This window comes from Dermacentor albipictus, unplaced genomic scaffold (assembly GCF_038994185.2).
Source record: "Dermacentor albipictus isolate Rhodes 1998 colony unplaced genomic scaffold, USDA_Dalb.pri_finalv2 scaffold_18, whole genome shotgun sequence".
NCBI classification, from domain to species: domain Eukaryota; kingdom Metazoa; phylum Arthropoda; class Arachnida; order Ixodida; family Ixodidae; genus Dermacentor; species Dermacentor albipictus.
The window spans coordinates 392,625-412,704 of record NW_027225572.1 but is presented as its reverse complement, the minus strand read 5'-3'; the positions used below and the strand labels follow the sequence as shown (position 1 = coordinate 412,704).

General features: G+C 45.7%; 1 protein-coding gene across 3 annotated transcripts in view; it reads right to left on the bottom strand.

Moving 5' to 3' along the window:
* Positions 1-20,080, bottom strand: part of LOC135900796 (endoplasmic reticulum transmembrane helix translocase) — a 602,974-nt gene that overhangs the window by 337,039 nt on the left and 245,855 nt on the right. For all 3 annotated transcript variants that reach the window (XM_065430378.1, XM_065430377.1, XM_065430379.1), the window contains 2 exons: positions 4,840-5,015; positions 3,293-3,403 (listed from right to left, as the gene is read on the bottom strand). In XM_065430378.1, coding sequence (XP_065286450.1) covers positions 3,293-3,403; positions 4,840-5,015 — 287 coding nt within the window. The remainder of the gene's footprint in view (positions 1-3,292; positions 3,404-4,839; positions 5,016-20,080) is intronic.

The window sequence follows — 20,080 nt, the reverse complement described above, 5'->3', positions numbered from 1 at the left end:
CTTCAGCGCATGTTGCTCTGTATGAAGGCAAAGAAAAAATGATGTAACTCTGCTCAGTGCAGTGCACATGTGTGGAGCAACACGCCGCCCACAGTAATTGCGAACTGCTTCCGACACAGCGGCCGGGGATGTGGATGTTAACCAAACGCCGAGGAAGATGACAGTCACTTCGACAGACTTCTGCCTCCGGAAGTCCCGCTGGACGAATACATCCGCGTCAAAAATGATGTTGCCGTTGCCGGTCGCCTCAACGACGAGAATACTGGATGTACTAGGCAATGAAGAGCCCGACTCTGATAGCGAAAATGCGCCCGTCATGGACGCGTGTGAAGTGCTGTGCCGCACTGCTAAAGAGGCCGATGACGCCCTTAATGTTTTGGAGGACATCTGTGTCGTTTCTCCCGACAGTCTGCGCAGACTGCACCACCTACAAGAACTCAAAAAAATTGTGTTTTCCATGCAAATTTCTCGCGCGCAACAAGCAACAATAACCAGTGATATCATGAAAAAAAGGTATGTCGACGTTTTAGGCATTTTTCGAGTCATTATTGTCGAAATCTCATTAATTCGACATTCGGTTAATTCGGACATTTTCTCCGGTCCCGTGAAATCCGAATTAACAGGGTTTTACTGTACTCTGACGGCCGTACAAATGATCAAAAGTGGTGCTTGTTTCAGGACAAACTAAAAGAAACTGCTTGTATCCCTAAAGTAACATTAACTTCTAGAATGAAAAGAAATTATCGTGTTTTACGTGCCAAAACCACTTTCAGATTATGAGGCACGCCATAGTGGAGGGCTCCGGAAATTTTGAGCACCTGGGTTTCTTTAACATGCACCTAAATCTAAGCACACAGGTGTTTTCGCATTTCGCCCCCATTGAAATGCAGCTGTGGCCGGGATTTGATCCCGCGACCTCGTGCTGAGCAGCCCAACACCATAGCCACTGAGCAACCACGGCGGGTAACTTCTAGAATGAGTGACCCATGGTTCATCCTAGAGTGAAGTTCCCTGAACAAGAAGAAAATAATTTACAGAAAAGCAAGCAGCTCAAACTGTCCTCACTATTGGGCAGCCTACGCAAACATTACTGTTTTAACGAAGAGTGTCAGTCTCCAAGCTAAAGAGAAATACTTTAATGATATGCTCCCTAACCTTTTGAAAATGGGGTATAAAAATTTTGGAATATCGTGAATCTTAAAAGTATCCACTTGATACCGGTACGGATGAGGGGAGACGGCAGCACTTTAAGGCAGAATACTGTGCCGAGAAATTTAATAGACACTTCACTGAAATATCCACTAACGAACTTCCACTAAATGATTTTCTGTCGCTGTCAAAGCAGTCCATTTCACACCCTCTCCCATCAATCCTAATTATGGAACACGCCTTAGCTAGCCCTATCAATCGACTTCCACACAAAACCAGTTCCGGTCCCGATGGCATCAGCACCAAACTAGTTAAATGAACCGGCCACCACTCAGCTAACCTGCTCGCATCAATCTTCCAGCAATCCCTCAATTCTGGCTGCCTACCAGACGACTGGAAATATGTATATGTATAGCACCTATATTTAAATCTGGCAACAGCAATCCACCTAAAAACTACAGGCCAATTTTACCCACATTCATTTCGTGTAAGGTACTAGAGCACATCATATACTCACATGCGATAGGTCATCTTAGCCATAACAATTTACTTCTTAGCACCCAGCACGGTTTCCATAAAAAATTATCATGTCGGACACAACTCTTCGAACTTGCAACAGACCTGTACACTGCACTACATATGTCCGTCCACATCGATGTCATTTTCATAGACTTTTCAAAGGCTTTCGACCTTGTTCTTCATAATCAACTAATATAAAAATATGTAATCTGCGTCTCGATGAGATAACGACTGCATGGATCAAAGAAATTCTAAACGGTCTGTGTCAGTCAGTTGAACTTAGCCATTACATATCTACTAATCTACTACTATCTACTAATTATTGACTTAGCATCTAGCATTAATTCATCAATCCGTCTTTTTTTGCAGACAGTTGTGTAATTTATGCAAAAATAACTTGCACAGCCTACATCGCAGAACTACAGTCTGATCTCTCAAGGTTAAAAGAATGGTGCAGTAATTGGCAAATGGGAATCAATGTAAAAAATAAAACAAGCACTTATAATTTACTAACATTTCTTCTGCATGCTCTAACTCTTATAAAATAAATAACACAGTAATAGAAAAAGTCACATCATTTAAGTACCTGGGCATCATACTTCCGATTTAAGCTGGGCTGCTCATATCGAGCAATTACTAATAAGGCTTTCAAGAAGCTCGGCCTCCTTAAACAATGCTTGTATTTCGCTAATGAAGACACAAGAATGCATGCTTTCAATTCATTTATTCGGCTCTCTCAAGAATATGCTTCTATCATATGGCATGCTCACCAGATAGGTCTTACTTGTTCGAAATGGTACAGAATAGAGCTGTGCGGTTTGTCATGCCATCCTATTCATGTTTCATAAAGGTTTCATCACTAAAAGCAGAACTTAGCCTTGCTACACTTGTTAAGCACAGGCAGCATACTTGACTATCGTTCTTCATTCACTTTACCACAGCAACACCATCGTTCGCACGATCACAAATTTTTCCAGCCCCTCATACTTCCACCCGTCTTGATCATGTGCACAAAGTAACGTCCATTTTCGCTCGGACGAAGTACCGAAATTCGCCTTTAGCATTGTGTATAAATGAGTAGAACTCCCTTCCGTCTCACATCACTAAGATATGAGATCCTTCAACATTTCACTCGGCACTGCTGGGCTATTTACAAAGTGATAACATTGCTAACTTGTATCTGCCAGTCTTCCTTTTATTTATGGTCTTTGTACACGATATCTATGCAGTGTTCTTTCCTATGTACTAGTTATCTTCTGCGTTTTAAGGGCTAGTTAACAAAATGTTCTGTACTTGTTGTCAATGTGTCTGGTTGAATTTTTTTTTTTTCGTTTTTTTAACCATGATATTCTGGACACCTGGTTTACATTACTGGCTGTTTTCTCATTCTTGTTTTGTTGTTAGTATTCTTGTCTTGCATTTACATGGTTTATAAGTGAGACTTATGTACTCACCTGAAATCCCTCCCTATGTAATGCCCACTAGGCCCTCAGGGTATCGAAATGAATAAATAAATGTGCGCAATGAAAAACTGTCTTTCGAATACTAGAAGCATCACAACTTGCTTTTTGTTTGCAAAAAGTAAACAGAGGGCCAGTTACTGCGAAAGGTGTGAGCACTTCACCTGCTGGTGACTCAACTGTCCCAACACACAGCGTCCCATGGCCAGCACACGGGCACCACGACGCGACATGCGCAGGTACACCTCGTCATAGTCCTCGGGAATGCGGGCAAACTGCACAGAGAAGGAGGAAGCACAAGGCTCATGCCACAGTTGGGAAGTTAACTTCTGGGTGTGAGTGGTGTACGCCATCACTGGTACTAAATGCCTGGCCTAGTTGGTGCAACACTGTGGCCACAGGAGAGTTCATCCCCTCATTTTCTAACCTTTATGTGGGCACATGCATAACAATGTATACAGTGATAGATCGGACCTTTGTGCCACTGCTTCATGTTGAAGCAAAAGCTTAAACGCGAACTAAGTGGCGAAAGCACATCGTACATGAAGCTGTCGGCATTTGACACCCTCTGTCCCCATCGCAGATCCCTTTCAAGATAGGACTCGTGCAGCCACCCCACACGCAGCAGCCACTCGAGTAGAACCCTCCTCCTCCTCTTCCCCCGGTGCCTTGCGCGCAACGGAAGACGACGTGCTTTCTCTCCCCTTTCCTCCCTAACACGCGTGAGATTGAGCAGCCATCGTTGGCTCACCTTCGCACCATTTCGCTTACACATACAATATATGGCACGCAGTGATGATGTTATCATCTTTGGAAAATTTATTTAAAGCATCATGGCGACTGTGATGCCGACAGCAGAAATATGCCTGGAGTGTCCATATAATTGCTATCACAATAAAAATGTTTGTTATATCTACAAGCAGTTTGAATAGGCAGAATCTGGAATTCATAAATGCACTGAAATGTGGTCATTATAATCGATAGATCGTTATTAGTGGGTTTGACTGTAGCATCATGATAAACATGATGATGCCATCTTGTGTTACTTGCTTGGTATTATTCATTATGCTGCAGTAAATACCTGATAACACCACACAAGTTCTTGAATTGACTAGAATCTTGCTTTTTTGCTTCCTTATGCTTCTCCTCAATTCTCAGGTCAGGAACTTCGCAGGTATCTAGTAGCAAGACTGTGTTTCATGGTTCACATTGTTCAATATACTGGGCGTCTTCTTTTTTTTTTTCTTTTTAGAAGGTGCAGCAGCGCCAAGTGCTGCTGCCAGTTTCGAGATATTAATTTTCAAAGTGTTCAATGAAATGCATTGCCGTTCCTGTTACTTTCAGAAAAGGCTGTTTTATGTATTGAAGCACAAAAGTAACTGGAGCACCAGTGCATTTCGTCGGACACTCTGAAAATTGATATCTTGAAACTGGTGCTGTCCAGAGAATTCGTTCCAAGTTGATACGCTTTGCAAACTCACCGGCTATAATTCGTAAATTTATGTATGTGCCGTAAAATAATGAAATAAAAAGTTAGTTAGGGTAAATATGTTTATTTATTTGGCATTTTGATTCCTCATAGAAGTAATGGCCCACTCATCGAGCTAAAAATTTTGGACCTTCTAAAAGAAGAAAAAAAAGGACAGACCCAGTATAACACCTGGGACTGTTGCAAGAAACAAAAACTTGTTCTTGTCATCCACACACTCACCATGCCCTTCAGGGTCTCGGGGGCACCCTTAACGGCCACAATGTAGGTGGTCTCCATTGCCCCAGGGGCCGCAAAGCCTGCCACCACCGACATGCGCTTGAGGGCACTGCTGAAGTGGAAGCGACTGAAGATCTTCAGGCCAGGGGCACGACCCCGCCTGGGAACCACACAGTCCCCTGCAAGTAGAGCATCAAAATCTGCTGGTTGGTGCACACCAAGCTTGTAGATAGGTTTCAGTTATAATTTACACCTGTACACACCAATGCTTTACTGGACTGTGCCAGCCCAAGCGACAGCTTTCTCAGGCCTTTGCATAATAACCCTAGTTATGATGTTTGTGAATAACATTTGCACAATAAAATTATGGACAACCACTGCACTGGCAGCACTGAGACACCACCTTCCGAGATCACCTTCATGCTGGCTAGCCTATCCTGGCACTCTAGCCATTTTAAGGACATTTTTGCAGATAACGAGCTTCCAAATGAAAAAAAAAAGAAAAAAGCCAATGTGGGGCAATGTAAAATAACATACGGAAGGAGACGATGCCCAGCACCCTTTCTGTAATCTCCTTGTTTCTTCCGTATGTGCCACTTTACTTTTAATAGCTATGCCCAAACTATCCCAACATAGCACCCCACTAACGAAAAAGTGTAAAAAATGTCCTAATCGTGTAGAAAAAAGTACAGTCCAACCTCGATAAACAAATATGAATATAACAAAGCAAATGTACGTCGCCAATATCAGTGCATAACAAATACAGTTAAGTGCCTCTACAATGAATGCTTCTATAAGGAAGTGACCTGTATAACGAAGAAATAATTCTGTCCCGGTTCCATTATGAGCTGTGTGGTGCACTAACAAACCGAACTGACCTGTATAAATAACCAATCCTGGAGGCCCCGAGCCCTTTGTTATAAAGGTGTTCGACTGTACATGCTGTAGGATTACTGTAAATCTCGATGCATGGTGTTGGTAAATCACTCAAAGGCGGGTTTCACAACGTGACAGCAAGTGGAGAGAGACCAACCGAGCACCAAGGCATATGGCCAAGCGGTTCTTGCTGCACATATGCGCTCCCTCCCTGTCATGGTCTCCAGGTGGTAAACACGACGCAAGGAACGTTTGAGTCAGGATAAGCCTTTATGTGGCATGAGCATAAAAAAAATACATATATCCAGAAAGCACGCATTGTCATCCCAATGGCGAAACCCTAGCACACAGCAAAGTATATACAAAGCTAGTTAATTGAAAATATTGTCTTAAGTCCTCACACACGACGTATTATGAAGTTGAAAGTATTTACATAAAGTCTATCGACATGGCCACGTCACCTCGTCGTCGCTGCTTCCGAAGACACGTTGTTGGGCCCACCGATGCGTCGTAGACTCGATGTCGCTGTGTCCGACGTTCGGTCTACGTTTGGCCTGGTCAGGGAGTCAGGAGGGTGGAGTGACCTAGGTGCCTGGATCTCACGGTCAACTCTGCAAGCTGCGGATCGTAGCCGCAGGAAATTCGGGAAGCGACGCCTACAGCCTGTAGCTGCAGCTTCTGGTGGGAGGTCCACTCAGCTCACGGGTCGTGGCCGCGGCAGCTGAAGAACTTCTTCCACTGGGTTGCCGCCGTCTCTGCGATCCACCCGTCCTGTTCAGCCTCCAGCCCTTTCTCCTCGCTTTCGTCCAAGAGCATAGATGGGCCGCTCTCTACGGCTACGTGTCCCTTCTCCCATTGGCCACGTGGCTGCGCATGCACTTTTGCAGTTCTGCTTTCATATTGTATTCTTTTTATTCGTACGCTCTTATTTTCGACCTTCTTTCTTTATTTCTGCCACCGACCCATCGTGTCTTCTTCTTGAGGATGATGTGTGGTGTTTTATGGCGCAAGGGCCAGGTTTGGCCAAAGAGCACCATGACAAGTGGTAATGTTGACGATGTATTATGGAAGATGTGACTTGGCTGTGAAGTGGCCTAAAAATACTTGCTGTAAAGTGCATAAAATCTACGTTCTATAAAATTATGGCGATGACTAATGACGAATACTAAGAACATTAAAATCCATCGTAGAAGAATGATGCAAAATAGAAAATATATAAGATGGTAAAATTACTTGGAGCACTAATGCCTCGCCAGAGCACTTGAAACACAAGGGCCTAGAGGCATGTGCTGTACGAAAGAGCTATCACAGCGGCATCCTCTGAAGAGAGGAGACGCTACGAACATGTGGGGCTAACAACATGCAACACAACATCTTTAGGAAAACTTAGGACTGCGTTGGTGTCAAATAGCGGTTCTGGGCCGAGTAACATTGCAGGATGAAGGGAGATCTGCTGCCGGTATGCTAGGGGAAAATGTTTCTCTCAGATTCGGCTGCCGACACTCCAGGAGGACGTGGAGGACGGTCAGCCTCTCCCCGCATCTACCGCGGGTTGGAGGATCATTTTCAGTGAGTAAAAAGTTATATGTGCCAAATGTGTGTCCTATTCTGAGGCGACAGAATAGGACATCTGTTCGCCGTGATTTTGTTATGGAGGGCCAAGAACCTAACTGTGGCTTTATCACGTGCAGTTTGTTATTTACTTCTGCATCCCACTTACGTTGCCAGTGGTTTCGCAGTTTCCTTCTTAAAAAAGGCTTCAGGTCTGCGACAGGGACCGAAGCAGTAGGATTAACTGTATGCAATGAAATTGATGTGGCCATCTGGTCTGCTAGAACATTACCCTCGATGCCCTTATGTCCAGGCACCCAGCATATAATGAAATGCTGGTTAGACTTATACGCTCTACAGAGAATCGAACAGAGGTCGGTAATTACGGGGTTACTGTGTTTACAGTGTGACTTCAAGGCTTTTACGACGCTTAAGGAGTCTGTAAATAAAATAGTTTTTTGAATATTTGATTTTCTGATATGTTTCAAAGCCGACAATAGTGCATGGGCCTCAGCCGTAAATATACTTGTTTCAGGGTGCAGTACACCGGATTCCGAGAAGGATGGACCAATGGCTGCGTAGGACACCCCGGCATGCGACTTAGAAGCGTCTGTGCAAAACTCTGTGCACGAGTACTTGTACTGGAGCTCCAAAAAAATTCATTCTGATATGTGTCTCTGGCGCATGCTTAGTGACCTCTAGAAAGGATGTGTCACACTCTATCAGTTGCCACTCCCAGGGCGGTAATAGCTTAGCTGGAGACATTAGGCGTTGTTCGAGAACTGGGACATCCATTTCCGTGCTAAGTTCTCTTGCACGCAGTGAGAAAGGAAGTCTCATAGAGGGTCTGTTATGAAAAAGTGTTTCACACGTCAAGTGGTTAGCAGTTGCGAAACACGGATGTTCCTTATTAGAGCAAACCTTGAGAAAATACGTTAAGCTGATGTTTGTTCTCTGAAGATGGAGTGGCCACTCATCTGACTCTACATATAGGCTTTCAACAGGGCTTGTTCTAAATGCGCCAGTGGCCAGACGGATACCCAGATGGTGAACGGGGTCTAACATCTTAAGCGAGCTCGGTGCAGCAGAGTGATATACTACGGCACCATAATCTAGCTGTGATCGAACTAGGCACCTGTATATATTCAATAAACACTGTCTGTCGCTACCCCACGTTGTGTGGGATAGAACTTAAAGTAAGTTCATTGTTCTAAGACATTTTTCCTTAAGATGTTTTATGTGAGGAATGAAAGTGAGCCTGGAGTCAAGAATAAAACCTAGGAATTTGTGTTCTTTGTTGACAGGAATTTGTTGTCCGCCCAGTTCTACACAAGGATCTGGGACCAGGCCTCTCTTTCTTGTGAAGAGAACACAAGAACTTTTGTGGGGGTTGACCTTAAATCCGTTTTGGTCTGCCCATTTGGACACATTAAGCCCTGCTGTACCTGTCTTTCGCATACTGCGAGGTTGCAGGATTTGAAGCCTATTTGTATATCGTCTACGTATACGGAATAAAAAATGGCAGGTGGTAGTGAAGCACGTAGTGTGTTCATCTTAACGATAAAGAGAGTGCAGCTGAGCACGCCTCCCAGGGGTACACCAGTTTCTGGGTAAAGGGACGTGACAGTGCACTGCCGACTTTTACACAGAAGGTACGATTGGACAAATAGCTTTCAATTATTTTCAACACATTTCCACACATGCCCATTCCCGACAAGTCTCGCAAGATTCCGTAAGGCCATGTTGTATCATGTGCCTTCTCCATATCGAGGAATATCGAGAGGAAATACTGTTTGTGTACGAAGGCATCGCGAATGTATCCTTCAATGTGCACAAGATGACCTGTTGTTGACCTCCCTTGTCTGAAGCCACACTGATAGGGATCGAGTATAATGTTGAATTCAAGGAAGTGTATGAGTCTGTGATTAATCATTTTTTCAAAGAGCTTACACAGACAATTCGTAAGAGCTATCGGACGATAACTTGCTGCCAAGGAGGGGTCTTTTCCCTGCTTCAGGACAGGAACCACAATCGCCTCTTTCCATGTAGATGGGAGATATCCCGCAGCTAAAATAGTGTTGTAAAGTGCGAGTAGTGTAACTTGTGTGTCGGTATGTAAGTTTCTGATCATATCATACATGACTCTGTCAGGTCCCGGTGCAGTGCTTTTGCATGTGTTCAAGGCAGCTCTCAACTCAGCAATACTGAAAGGCCGGTTATAGGGTTCATTCTGTCTGGATTTTCTAATTATTGGCTTACATTCTTCTATTTGTTTATATTTGAGAAAGGACTGAGAATAATGGGTTGAGCTCGACATGCTCTAAAAGTGCTCCCCTAGTGAGTCTGCCTGACCTTGCCTTGCCTTGCCTGGCCTTGTGTGTTTACCAGAGGGAGTGTATATGTTTGCCGCCCTCTAATCCTATTAACGCTATTCCAGGCTTTAGCCTCGTCTCTAAACGAGTTAATACTCGAAAAAAACTTCAGCCAACTCTCTCTTCTGGCCTGTCGGCGCGTTCTCCTGCCTTCGGATTTTGCTTTTTTAAAGTTAATAAGATTCTCCGCAGTGGGAGAGGAGCGTAGCAACCCCCACGCTTTGTTTTGTTTCTTACGGGCGGTCCTACCTTCGTCGTTCCACCACGGGACGCTCCGTTTGCATGCTAAACCACTCACTTCGGATGTGCATTTTGATGCGGCGTCTATTATGAATGTTGTAAGATACTCCACCGCAGCATCAATTTCTAAAGAAAACATGTGAACCCATGAGATGCTAGTGAGAGTTCGAAATTTCTCCCAGTCGGCTGTGTCTATCTTCCACCTAGGAGCTTGTGGAGGATATTTGTTTTCTTTAGGTGACCTCAGCAGTATAGGGAAGTGGTCACTGCCGTAAGGGTTGTCGGTAACTTCCCATTCAAGTTCAGGCAGTACAGACGGGGAGACTATGCTAAGATCTATTGAAGAATAGGTTCTGTTTGCAAGAGAGTAATATGTGTGTTCCTTCTTATTCAACAGGCACGCACCAGAAGAAAAAAGGAACTGTTCAACAAGACGTCCTCGCGCATCTATACGAGGGTCACCCCAGAGGTAGTTAGGTGCATTGAAATCGCCAAGAACAACATATGGTTCCGGCAATTCATCTATAAAGGAATGAAATTCATGTTTGCTTAGTTTGTAGTGTCATCATCATCATCAGCCTGGTTACGCCCACTGCAGGGCAAAGGCCTCTCCCATACTTCTCCAACAACCCCGGTCATGTACTAATTGTGGCCATGCCGTCCCTGCAAACTTCTTAATCTCATCCGTCCACCTAACTTTCTGCCGCCCCCTGCTACGCTTCCCTTCCCTTGGAATCCAGTCCGCAACCCTTAATGACGATCGGTTATCTTCCCTCCTCATTACATGTCCTGCCCATGCCCATTTCTTTTTCTTGATTTCAACTAAGATGTCATTAACTCGCGTTTGTTCCCTCACCCAATCTGCTCTTTTCTTATCCCTTAACGTTACACCTATCATTCTTCTCTCCATAGCTCGTTGCGTCGTCCTCAATTTGAGTAGAACCCTTTTCGTAAGCCTCCAGGTTTCTGCCCCGTAGGTGAGTACTGGTAAGACACAGCTATTATACACTTTTCTCTTGAGGGATAATGGCAACCTGCTGTTCATGATCTGTGAATGCCTGCCAAACGCACCCCAGCCCATTCTTATCCTTCTGATTATTTCCGTCTCATGATCCGGATCCACCGTCACTACCTGCCCTAAGTTTGTAGTGTGGGGGTATATAAAGCGAGCAAATAGTGATAAGTTTGTTTAGCAGAACAACTCGAACCGCCACTGCCTCAAGAGCTGTCCGTAGTTGTAAACGTTGACAGGCTATGCTTTTTTGAATTACAATTGCAAGACCGCCCGTAGATGCGACAGCACCATCGCGATCTTTGCGAAAAGTATCATACTGTCGAAGAAAGTTTGAGTGTTTTGATTTTAAGTGTGTTTCCTGTAAACACAGCACTTTTGGATTGTGTTTATGCATAAGTTCTTGCACATCATCGAGATTCCTAAGAAGACCTCTGACATTCCATTGAATGATTTGTGTATCCATATTTAAAGAAAAATTGGTGCTGTGTTTACGGAAACGGAGGTGATGCCTTAGGTTACAGAGCTCTTTCGAGGCCCTGTAACTGGGATTCTGCCCTTTCTGGAGCGTTCGAGGGAGCCTCGCCGCTCCTTAGGCGTTTGGTGCGCCTTGAGGACAGGTGTAGTGTCCATTGCCTCTTGTGAGGCGCCGGACAAGTGCTCTTGCGAGCGAGAAGTTACAAGAGAGAGTTCTGCCTTGGAGGGCAAGACCTCTGCGCCTACCAGCCCGGAGGTCGATGGGGTTCCCTGAGGGATTTGGCTGCGCCGGCCGCTGCCAGCGCTGGATGGGGCCGGGGAGGTTGGAGCAGCCTCGGCTGCGCCCACCTTCGGGGTCGATGGCCCCATTTGCTGGTTTGGCGTAGCAGCGCTAGCTGCAACCGCCGGGGGGGGGGGGGGGGGTGATGGCGTCACTGCCGCCTCACTGGGTGTGGGTCGGACAGCCGCCGGAGACCGTTGTGGCACTGCCCCCTGACGCGCCACTTCGGCAAAGCTGGTGTTTGGAAGGTATGCTACCCGCCTGCGTGCCTCTTTGAACGATATGTTTTCCTTTACTTTGATAGTAACTATTTCTTTTCTTTCTTCCAAGACGGGCATGACCGCGAGTATGCGGCATGCTCGCCATCACAGTTCACGCAGTGTGGAGCGTTTTCGCATGTTTCAGCGGCATGGTCACGGGAACTGCATTTTGCACATGTCGGCCGGCCTCGGCAGTTCTGGGAACTGTGGCCGAAACGCTGGCATTTGAAGCAGCGGAGGGGATTTGGAACATATGGCCTGACTCGTAGCTTCACATAGCCGGCCTCGAGTGTCTCAGGCAGAATGCTTGAGGAGAAAGTCAGTACAAGATGCTTGGTTTTTATTTCCTTCCCGTCCCGCCTTAGCATGATTCTTTTGACATTGATCACGTTTTGCTGACTCCAGCATTCAAGCAGTTCTACTTCTGTTAACTCCATCAAATCTTCGTCAGAAACAACACCACGGCTGGTGTTCATAGTTCAGTGTGGGGTTATTGTTACTGGGATTTCCCCAAATGACTGAGCTTTAGGAAGATTTTCGAGCTGTTTCGGATCGCAGAGTTCCAGAAGGAGATCGCCACCAGCCATTTTCGTTGCTTTATAGCCTGCACCAAGAGTTTCAGAGAGATTCCTAGACACTAAGAAAGGAGAAATCATTCTCATGGTCTTTTCAGGTTTGTTTGAATGAACTACAGTTTGTTTCCAAGAAATTGGAAAATATCTTCGGTGCGCCCTCGTTTCTAGGGCGATCAGGTATTCGGGGAAAAGAAGTGGGCATTAGTAGAATGGTGTTTTCGGCAGGGATGGCCGCCACACACCATGAAGCCCAACCAGGGGAGGACACAGGACAGAAAATATTCAGTTCTGCGCACGCCACCGGTACAACCCCGCTATAACCGAATACATATACCCAAGACTGGATATAATGCACAAGGTTAACCCTTGCTGCCTACGAAGCCGGAAGTAACACGAAAATAAAGAGAGGACAGGAAAGATTGAAAGTGAGAGAAAGACGAAGATTGGAGGGAGAAAGAGACAGGAAAAGGCAACTACCGATTTCCCCCGGGTGGGTCAGTCTGGGGGTGCCGTCTACGTGAAGCAGAGGCCAAAGAGGTGTGTTGCCTCCGCCGGGGGGCCTTAAAGGTCCGAACATCCGGCATCGGCTCAACCTCCAGGATCCCCCTTTCCCCGGACACGGCTAAGCCGCGCACGGCTACATGCGGGAGGGTCCAACCCTCGTGTGCTCGGGTACGTGGTGTCGCAACACATCAAACGCCTGCTGACGCAGACGCCCCTGCGGGAGTGTCTTCTTATCTTCTGCTTTTTCTTCTTCTTTCTTTCCTCTTTTATTGGCTCATGACACTCCCAGGGAAGTGACATCTAATACAGCAGATGCATTTATTGGGTAACACACCATGCAACAAAATACAGTCAAATGCCTTTATAACGAACTAGTTAGGGCTTCGAAAATCATACGTTATACAGGTCACTTTGTAGTAAAGATGGCGTAAGAGCAAGCAGTGCGTGCTTTGCGTACCTTGGCTTGCCTTACCAAAAACTTGTGGTGCAGTCCTTCTTTTGAACCATGTGTTTACTACGCACACTATTCAGAAGGGAAATGCCAAATTACATCAATCCTCATGATAACAGAGGAGTGCTGCCTTGTGCTGCATCAGAAAAAACTATGATGATATGTGTGAGGCATTAAAGGGCCCCTCACCAGGCCCCATAGCAAATTTTGGTTATACAGTGATAGTTGTTACGTGTCTTCTAGGAAACAATCTGCCGCAAAAAATTTTTCAAGTCGGCTCATTAACAGCCGAGATAAAAATATTTCAGTGCCACGAACCTATGATTTCAGGAGGCGAGCTCGACTGCATAGCGAGGCACTTTCTCCACTTGCTCCATCTAGCTTCCTCAAGCGAAATTCCTTCCCTGCATTCTCCCATACCGGACCTCGAAGATCGCATAATGCATACGTCACAGGCCCTGCCTTCATTTTTTTTTTTTTCTCCTCAGTTTCCCCCATGCAGTGCTGCACACGAGCTGTTACAATTGTCTGGCTTCGTGGAGCACACGATTTTGCGCACTGTGCACAAGGACACATGACTTGTAGCATAATTCAGTGCTACACGAATACTGAGGCAGAACAAGCGGATCACCGAGCAAGATCATGCACTGGAACACGGTAGAAAATGGCATAGTTTCAGTACTTGCGCACGACTGCACGACCGTGCGAACAAGCAGACGAAGTGGAAGTACGTCTCTCTTGCTTTGGTGCGAAGTAAAACAAAAAACTCGCAGACATTCTGTTTGTGTGTTTTATTATTTCTCGTAACTTCAATTCGTCAATTCAAGCAACAGATCACACAAATAACAGATGGTGCCTTGAGTAATTCTCGAAGTCACTCGTCACTACAAGCGACGTCACACTGCGGACCCGAGTACATAGGCACAGGGATGCGAGTACGTCACCGTCCGGCTTGGAGCGCAGCAGCCACGAGGAAAATGGAAAACAGCATTCAGATTGAAATTTCAGACCTTTCCACGATGCGTAGCAATGTAATTCTTTGCAAACACACTCATTGGTACGCAATGCATGCTCTGCACTTGTCAGCTCATAATGGCCAGACCTGGTGAAGGGGCCTTTAAAGGGCCCTTCTCACTAGGCCACATAGCAAATTTCGATTATACACTGGAAGTTATTACATGCCCTTTAGGAAGCGTTCTACCGCAAGAATTTTCAAATTGGTCCATGAATAGCCAAGACAGAAATATTTCACATGCCGCAAACATACACTTTTTCCACTTGCCCCCGTCATGCCTCTGCAAGCAAAATTCCTTCCCTACATTCTCCCATACTGAAGCTGTAGGATCACATGACGCATACTTTTTGTAATGTATGACTGCGCTATACATTGATTTTCTGTCGCAAAATGTTGCATGTAAATCTTGCGTATGCTCACCCATTGCTGTTTATGTACACTGGGTGATCACCTCAAGCTGCCTTTAGCAGCTTTTCGCCCAGTGTCCCCTCTTCCCTGTACTGCTTGGTACTGCGTGAAAGAGGAATAAAATTTCTACTCTATTTCATACATCACAGGCCCCACCTTCTTTCTTTTTTTTTTTCTGTGCAGCACGCTTATAGTAATGGTATTGCGCGTGAGCTGTTATGTTTGTCTGACATTCAGTTTGTAGGTTTTATTTTTTCTCGGAACTTTAATTTGTCCATTGAAGCAACAGACCGCACAAATAACTGCTGTTGCCTCGAACAATTCTTGAAGTCACTCGTATTAAAAAGCGCCCCCCCCCCCCAAAAAAAAAAAACACGGACAAGGAAGAGCACAGGACCAGCGCGGACAGCCAGCAACATCTTTATTGAAGCCCGCACAAATATACACTATATTCACAACGGGCTGAAAGAGAGAAAGGAAGAAAAGGAAGGCGAGTCATCATCAATCAATTCCTACGCGCATGCATTAATGGTAAAGCTATACAAATGTAATATACACAGTATGCACGCAATCTGAACTGATGAACTTCTATAGAATGTAAGTTTCTTATCGCAAAGAGCTATACTAGAAGGAGCCACTTAGCCAGAAATGAGCGACTTGCCAACGCAAGTGGCTCATAACTCACAAATTGAAAAGGCCTCAGATTTCCCTGGCCATCTGATCGCTGTATCTTCTCAGCACATGTGTCTTTCAGGCGGAGTGAACAGTCACACTTTGCACAATGAACAGCAAGATTACTACCAGTTTTAAACTTTGCAAAGCACACATGCTGACGTAAACGTTCATTACGGCAGCGTCCCGTTTGCCCTATGTAAGTGCAGCCGCAAGTGGTGGGAATGGCATAAACTACATTAGTACTGAAATCTACGGGCTTGGCGGTATGTCTCTTACTACTCAGTCCAAGTGTCTGCCGGCTATCACCGACTTTTTTGCACAACCTTCCCAACTTCTTAGGAGCAGTAAACACCACCTCAATACCTGCCCGGCCAACGGCTTTCTTGATGTGGTGGGTGTTAGATATGGCGCCGTTTCCTGAGGCTACTTCGAGTTCCCCAAACCACTTCGAATTGCAGCACAGCTAATTGAGGAATGCAGAAGCAGGAAAGCACATTCCAGAGGAGCACCAGACAAGTGCAAACAAGTTTGCGGCCCCCAGGTCGTGCGCCGCCGGGATTAGAAGGGGCCGTTGGACAATAGAGCTTAATCGTCCCCCTTCACCTTTGAAGAAGGCATTTGCCACTACTGCGGAGCCGAGCCACCGGGAGCAGGTGGGCCCTTGTACAATGGAGCATGAGCGCCCCCCCTCCTTCTCCACCTTAGAAGAAGTGGATTGCAATTCTGCGAGGCAAGAGCGCAGGGGGATCAAGTGATCAAGAGAGGAGGACCAAGCGCCGACTCTCTTCGCCGGGTATGACACCATCGCACGGGCGCCTACCATTGGCTGAAAATGGAGTCATCTGAGCAGACTCTCCCAATGGTCGAACATGACGCGACTTCCAGTGCTCGAAGGGTTTAAAAGAAGGATTCCAGAGAGACTGGAGCAGTCCCTGATTCCCTGATTCACCTCTCTCGAACTTCTTGCCGCGGGCCGCAGCGTCCGAGTTGCTGCCGGCCTGTAATGACTGTACGAATGTTACTTGAGTCTCACCTCTCTGTATATAATGTAAAATAAACCCTCCCAGTTTTGTTTTCATCCCGGAGTCCGTCTCTCAACCCCTACATCTGGTTGGCAGCGGTGAGATCGCCTCCGAATGCATCAGCTGGTGGCAGCGCTACGGAGGAACCTTCGTCGAGAGATGGATGGATGGATGTGTGTTGTTTAGTGGCGCAAGGGCCAGGTATGGCCAAAGAGCGCCATGACTGATAATGTTGTGTTAAGCACTGATTTGTGAGTGGCGATGGTGGGATGTAACATGGCTGTAAAGTGGCCTAAAATCGATCAGTGTCATGAAAGCGTAAAATAGTATAAAGCATAAAATTATGGTAGTGATACATGTAGTGGTCTGTGGATATAGTACGCGTGATAACTGGACATGGAGCTAAAATGCAAGAATATTTAACTAGCACTTATGCCTCCGGTGGGCCTTTGAGCCTAAAGGCTGGGAGGCAGGTGCTTTCTTTATTGCACCTACCGCAGCAGAAACCTCTGTTAGAGGCTGTGCTACGGATTTCCTGGGGCTATAATATGAAAACTATGTACATCTTTTAAAAATCGAAACAGGCATTCATGTTTAAAGAGAGGTTCTATACCTATAATCATTTGAGGATGGAATGGAATTAGCTGCCGATGTGGTAATGGAAAATGCTTTCTCCTATTAGCATCTAATTGAGTGCATTGCAGCAGGATGTGAAGCACGGTTAGTGGCTCACCACATTTATCACACGTGGGTGGATCGCCACCGGACAAGAGGTATGCGTGTGTGCTGTATGTGTGTCCTATCCTGAGTCTGCAAAGTGTTACTTCTGTGTGGCGATTCTTTGATACCGGCGGCCAGTTGCCTAGATACGGCTTGATAACATGTAATTTATTTTCTGTCTCTTTATCCCACAAGCGCTGCCAGAAAGCCCTTAGCATTTTTCTTATTGACGGCTTGAGGTCCATTACAGGGACAGTCGTGCAAGTGTTGGAAGCGTTTGCGTGGATGGATGTGGCTAGCTGGTCAGCCAACACGTTTCCCTCTATCTCTCGGTGCCCCGGCACCCAACATACGACGATATGCTGCTTGGACTCATAGGTTGTGCATAATGCTGTGTAAAGAGATATAATTACAGGGTTTTGATATTTCCTGACAGTTTTCAAAGTATTTACGACACTCAAAGAGTCAGTGTATATAACTGCCTTTGGGATATTAAATTCATTAATGTGTTTAACGGCAGCAAATATCGCGTAGGCCTCTGCTGTGAAAATACTTGTGTTAGGGTGCAGAACACCGGCATCTGAAAAGGATGGACCGACCGCTGCGTAGGATACGCCAGAATCACACTTCGATGCGTCTGTAAAGAACTCAGGAGAGGAGTATTTGTGCTGTAACTCGAGGAAGTGCATTCGTATATGCGCGACAGGCGCATGCTTTGTAACAGCTACGAAAGATGTATCACAGTCTATTGGTTGCCACTGCCACGGCGGGGGCCGTATAGCAGGGGACATAAGGTGGTATTCAAGCAGTGGAACCCTTGTTTCTTCAGCCATATCTCTAACACGCATGGAGAAAGGCTGTGCCACTGTGGGTCGGTTGCGGAAAAGTTGACAACTGGACAAATCGTTTATGGTGTAATACGCGGGATGCTGACTGTTTCCGTTCACTCTAAGAAAATACATGAAGGACGAATATGTTCTCTGCAGATGCAGTGACCACTCATCCGATTCAACGTACAGGCTTTCCACTGGGCTTGTTCTAAAGGCGCCTGTGGACAGGCGAATTCCTAAGTGGTGGACAGGGTCTAGCATCTTTAGAGCAGTTGGAGTAGCCGACTGGTAAACTATGGCTCCGTAGTCTAGTCGTGTGCGTATGAGGCTTTTGTATAAGTTCATGAGACATTTTCTATCACTGCCCCAGGTTGTGCGTGAGAGAACCTTTAGGATATTTATTGTTTTCATACATTTGTTTTTAAGATACTTTATGTGCTGTATAAAAGTTAATTTGGCGTCTAAAATTATCCCTAGAAATTTATGTTCCCTGTTTACAGGCAGACGCTCATCATGCAACACAATTTCAGGATCAGGATGTAGGCCTCTTTTTCTAGAGAAAACAACACAGGTGCTTTTTTGTGGGTTCAGTCTGAACCCGTTCTCATCAGCCCATTTGGAGACCTTGTTAAGACCAAGCTGGACCTGTCGCTCACAGATTGCGAGAGAACTTGATTGAAATCCTATCTGGACATCGTCAACATATGTTGAATAAAAGATGTTATGTGGTATGTGTAGACGGAGAGAATTCATTTTTACTATAAAGAGCGTGCAGCTGAGCACCCCGCCCTGCGGCACTCCAGTCTCCTGTACAAATTTCCGTGACAAAACATTGCCAACTCGAACACGGAATGTCCGATTTGACAGATAACTTTCGATAACATTGAACATATTTCCGTGTATACCTAAGTGTGAGAGGTCTCTCAATATCCCGAACCGCCACGTAGTATCATAAGCTTTCTCCATATCAAGGAATACAGATAAGAAAAACTGCTTATGGACAAAAGCTTCACGGATACGTGCCTCTATGCGTATAAGATGGTCACTGGTAGATCGACCCTCCCGAAACCCGCACTGGTATGGATCGAGCGAATTGTTTGATTCGAGGAAGTGTATTAGGCGACAGTTAATCATTTTTTCGAAAACTTTGCAGAGGCAACTTGTTAGTGCTATGGGTCTGTAGCTTGATACAGAGGAAGGATCCTTTCCTTGCTTTAGAATTGGGATTACAATAGCCTCCTTCCAAGCAGAGGGGATCTCGCCGGAAAACCATATAATGTTGTAAAGGCAAAGGAGGGTTTTTTGTGTTTCGGGCGGTAGTTGTTTCAACATCTCATATATTATGCGGTCTGAACCTGGGGCGGATGTATTACAACAGTTCAGTGCTGCCTGCAGTTCTGCTATGGAGAATGGTTCGTTGTACGCCACACCTTTAGCACATTTCCTTTGTAACTTTTTCTGTTCTATTCGCGTTTTGTTCTTTAGGAAGGTTTCGGAGTAGTGCGAGGAGCTCGATATGTATTCAAAATGTGCACCAAGAGAGTTGGCTTGATCTTCCAGGCTTTCTCCGTGGCTGTTTACTAACGGTAAGGAATACGTTTGTTGCCCGTTAACTTTCTTCACTCTATTCCAAACTTTTCTCTCATCTGTGTAAGAGTTAATACTTGAGATAAATTTTGCCCAACTCTCTCGTCTTGCTTGTCGGCGCGTTCTCCTCGCCTGTGATTTAACATGCTTAAAGTTTTCCAAGTTTTCTGCTGTTGGTGAATCGCGAAGCAGCGCCCATGCTTTGTTCTGGTTCCTCCGCGCTCGCCTACATGCATCGTTCCACCAGGGAACACGCCGCTTAGAACCAGTGCCGCTCACTTGGGTAATACACTTAGAGGCGGCATCTAGTATAAAAGCTGTAAAATATGTGACAGCATCATCTATGGCTATACCGGACATCTCAGTCCACGTCATATGAGTAAGATCTC